Source organism: Egretta garzetta, unplaced genomic scaffold (assembly GCF_000687185.1).
Source record: "Egretta garzetta isolate BGI_Z169 unplaced genomic scaffold, ASM68718v1 scaffold576, whole genome shotgun sequence".
Lineage (NCBI taxonomy): Eukaryota > Metazoa > Chordata > Aves > Pelecaniformes > Ardeidae > Egretta > Egretta garzetta.
This window is the reverse complement of record NW_009260074.1, coordinates 180210-184730: the sequence shown is the minus strand read 5'-3', so window position 1 is coordinate 184730 and position 4521 is coordinate 180210. Positions and strand designations below refer to the sequence as shown.

At 59.8% G+C, this 4521-nt stretch overlaps 1 protein-coding gene across 1 annotated transcript in view; it reads left to right on the top strand.

The window, feature by feature from the left end:
- The window catches only part of WIZ (WIZ zinc finger), a 74044-nt gene that overhangs the window by 60430 nt on the left and 9093 nt on the right, over positions 1-4521 (top strand). Inside the window, 4 exon segments of the mRNA XM_035896788.1 lie at positions 570-734; positions 1323-1736; positions 3703-3830; positions 3833-4364. Of these exon segments, the coding sequence (XP_035752681.1) occupies positions 570-734; positions 1323-1736; positions 3703-3830; positions 3833-4364 (1239 nt within the window).

Below are 4521 nucleotides of genomic sequence, written 5' to 3'. Positions count from 1 at the left end.
CCCTTCCCTGCAGGCAGCTGCCTTCTTCCCCATTCTCCTCCCTGCAGGGAGCTGCCACCATCCCTCTCCCCTCCCTGGCAGGGAGCTGCCACTGTCCCTGTCCTCCCCCCATACTGGGAGCTGTCTCCATCCATCCCACCGCAGACAGATGCCACCTTTATGTTCCTGTCCTCCCCTCCACCCCGGGGAGCTGCTACCTTCCTGTGTGTCCCCACACGCACAGAGTGCTGCCACCGTGTCCCCCCTCCGCAGAGACCTGCCACCGTCTCCCATTCCTCAGGGAGATGCCACCGTCCTCCTCGCCTCCCACTGTCCCTAAGCACCCCCAAATCCCCCTGGCAGGTCACCACTGTCCCAGTGGCTCGTCATCTGCCACCAGGGCAGGTGTCCCCCTCTAAAAGCACCCACCAGCCCCGGGCAGAGCCCCATTCTCTGCGGTGACAGCATCCTTTCTCCTCCTTGAGCTCTTAGCAAAGGTTTAAGCTGCTCCAGATGAAGCCACCTCACCTCACCCCAACCTCCCTTGTGTTATCTGCCCTTGGGGGCTAACGATCTCCTTCTCTTGGCAGTCCTGGCTCCGGAAGAGGAAGAACTGGTGGCCATGGAGGTGGGTTCACCCCCTCTGCCGAAAAAAAGTGCTCCTGCCGGGCAGCTGGATCAACCCCCCACCAGGATAGGGACCAAACTGTCTCCTGAGCCGCCCGGGAGCAAACCAGAGCCTCAGGACTCCAAAAGTGAGTGTTTTTCCTGGCTTCTTGTTGTCTCCGATAGCTGAGCACTGGGTTTCTGCTGCGAGGAGAGAGTGGGAAACCTGGCAGGTGTTTGTTTAACCTGATCGGGGACGATTTTCAGGTCCTTTTACTTAATTAATTCTCTAATTAAGAGGGTAGCTGTGTTGTACTCTGGTATCACTGGTTTACATTGGGTTTTTTTCCCCGGTGCCAGCAGCTTTCCAAAGCTCGCCAGGACCTATGTGCATTTCCTGTCCTCCTTAAACCACGTCAGTCAGTCCTTCCTCTCCTAATTAACGATGTTTCCCTAAAACAATCACTTTAAGATCCCTCTCCCTCACTGGCTGGGCTTCGGAGCCTGCCTGCGGCTCACCGAATTATGGGCAAAGCTTCCAAAATCACTCTGGAAAACATCCTCAAGCGGGAAAATCCGGCCTCCTTCCACCCCAGAGCAGCGATCCTTGTCCTCCCACAGCTCCGCTCGCTCTTCCCCGCTTTATTCCTGCCTGCACAGGGATGCGCGGAGCATCTTAATGTTCAAAATTAGGGTTGGGGGTGGTAAAAATCGCTCACGGGGGGGAAAAAAACCAGAGTGGCTGGGGGCTGCTCAGAGCAGCGGGGCTCCCATCGATTTGCTTTACGAACTGATGAAACAAAAAGGCAAACCCGACGGCAGCCCCATGTCTCCCACCCTTGGCAAAAAATCCGGTTCCCCCAAAGATGCCACCACCGGCTCCCCTCGACCCACGCTCCTGGCCCTCGGCAAGGCCGGCGATCGCCTGCCGGATGGTCCTGTTAATAAAGCTATCAAATCCCCTCCCGGCTTCTCCAAAAACCTCTCCCAACCAGGATCCCCCATCCTTAAGAAGGTGCCGCCCGCTCTTTCGGGGTCCCCATCTCCGAAAAACCCCGAGGAGAAGAGCTCCAAGCTCTCGCTGAGCCCTCTGCAGAGCTCCCCAAAAGCACAGTGGCCGCAGGCGGATGAGGAAGGACCCCTCAATTTAAGTGAGTTTTGTTTTGTTTTGTTTTTTTCCTCGATGTTTTCCATTCAGCTGAGGGCAGGGGAAATCCCCGGCTTCTCCCATCTTGCTCCTGCCAAGCCGGGCACCCCTCGGTGGCTGGGAGGGCGCAGAGCTCGGTGGAGGAGCCGGCGTTCGGTAACCACCGTGCCGGGGAGATACGCGGCCACTTGGCCTATTGGAGGGAACGGTCTTCCCTGACTGGGCAAACGGGCGTTCCCATCGGGATTTCAGGAAAACCGCTGGCTCTCCATCCTCTGAGCTCTTTACATCTCTCTTCCCCATTTCTCTCGCCTCCTCCGGGCCGCGGTTCCGCTGGCATCGAGCACCCTCCCGCGCCGCGGCTCAATCCGGCACAGCCGTCTCCCCTTTCCCAACGGAGCGCGGTGGGTTTGGCCGGCGTCAGCCCGTTCCCTGCTCCCATTTCCAGCGTCGGATGCGCTCGGAGAGGCGCTGCCACAGATCTTGGCCCTGCAGCCCTGGTGCTGCTGTGTCCCTCTTCATCCCCAAGCTCCATCGGTGACTTATTCCGACGCCTTGGGACCAAAGTGGCTTTCCCGGCAGCAGCCGGCTCTTGCCGCCTTCTCCCAGAGCACCGCGTCTTGCTGGGAACGTCTTCATCACCAGCTCAAAAAGGGCTCTTTTGGCTTCTCTGCCTCGTTAGTTCTTCATCCTCGTTAGCGGGCTTGCCCAGCGAGCCCGTCCCGCCGCTGGCAGCACTGACTTCATCTTCCCCGGTGGGAATTGCGGCACATTTGGGGTCGTTTCCTGCGATAAAGCAGAAGATGCCATCCTCACGTTTGCTGTATACACTCCTTCCCTCATTGCAGGGATCCGATATCCCTCGAAATCCCCATGGCTGGGGATTTCCTAGCCCTGCGAGGTTTCTTGCAGCCAAAGGGCTATCAAATCGCTCCATCCCGGCTACCATCTTGCTTTTCCCAAGCCAAAAAGCTCCGGGATGGCAGAGCTGGATGCTGACGGGTGGCGAGGATGCGCCCGTGGGTTTCCCGGGACAGAGATGCTTTCCGGGGGTGCCGCTCCTCCGCCGGTGACAGAAGACGCAGGGTTTGGCCCCGGCTGGTCCTCGCAGCCCTTTAAAGACTCGGAGCACCAACAGAAAAAGGCTTTATGCCTGTGGCGTAGCCAGCGCCGTAATTCCTCTTCGTTAGGGCTGCCTGCTAACGAAGCCGTAAGAGTAACCGGCCTCTTGGCGGGTCGCTCAGCTTGGCGTGAGCGAAGTGCCCGGCGGGCTGCAGCAGCCGACAGACCCCAAGCCATGGCACGAGGAATCGGCCGATTTTCTCCCTCATTCCCATTTGCCGGGCAAGAAAGCGAAGCCGCAGCAGGGTTTTGGCTGCCGCGATGCCTCTGCTCCCTCTCCGTAGGTCCCTTCCTCGGCCCAAAATCCCAACTCAGGTTAGAAATTACCACCCCGGCCTCCCCGCTGAGCTCTTTCCACCAGCGGGGATGGCTGCGTGGTGCCTGGGAGCAGGGATCTGCCTCGATTTCCCCATCCTGATGCAGCGCCGATGGTTTCTCCCTTCCCCTCTGCCAGCTGGAGGGTGGATAAGCGCTGGTGAAATTGCGCTTCTCCTCCAGGATATTGCGTGGCGCAGGTTGTGGCTTGGGTTTGGTGGTAAAACCTCTTCCCGCTTCATCTTCCTCTTCATCAACGTGCCGTGAATCGGGGGATTCCCCGAGGCAGGAGATCCCCCCCTCCCAGCTCCAGGGCTGAGCATCCAGCACCGGGATTAGCAGGGACGCCCTCGGTTTGGGCACGCGGCGTTTGTCCCGGTGCCACCGGCACCGTGGTGTCCGAGGAGCGTGTCTTCATCCAGAGCCCTTCCTCTGCCCCACGGTGCCTGGGCTTGGATGCTTCCCCCCCTCCCCGCCGCTTCCCGGGAACACGAGCAGGGAAGGGACACGAGTGTCCGCGTTATCCCAGTCAGCCTCGGGGTCGGAGCCGGTGCGAGATATCCGCTGCGAATTCTGCGGCGAATACTTCGAGAACCGCAAGGGGCTGTCGAGCCACGCTCGATCCCACCTCCGACAGATGGGGGTGACCGAGTGGTACGTCAGGGGTCGGAGCCGGTGCGAGATATCCGCTGCGAATTCTGCGGCGAATACTTCGAGAACCGCAAGGGGCTGTCGAGCCACGCTCGATCCCACCTCCGACAGATGGGGGTGACCGAGTGGTACGTCAACGGTTCGCCCATCGATACCCTACGGGAGATCCTCAAACGGAGAACCCAACCGCGGAGCAGCGCCTCTAATCCTGCCGGTCCCGGGCAAAAAGCCATGGCCAAGACCCTCTTGGGCAGCATAGGATCCTTGGAGCCGCGAGGTCCCGGAGAGATTCACATCCCTACCCTCACCAAGAAGGTCCAGCAACCTGGCAGCCCCATGGGGCAATCTCCTACCTCGTCCCCACCTCCCACCGCCCGGAAGATGTTTCCAGGCCTTTCTCCTCCCTCCTTGCAGAAGAAACTCAAACAAGATCAACTGAGGGTGGAAATCAAACGGGAGATGATGTCGGGAGGACTTCACGGAGAACCTCACCCATCCGACCGAGCCTGGTCCCCGCGGGAGGAGATGTCACCCTTGAATCTCTGTAAGTGCACGTCTGCGGGGCCGGATGGGACCGCGCTCCCATGGGAATGGGGATGCGGGGATCCCTCTGGCTTCGGGAAGGGCTGAGGGCTCACCCTGGTGCTCTGGGGGAGTCCACGTCATCTTCCATGGTCTCAGGGAGGAGCAGAGTGTGTGTG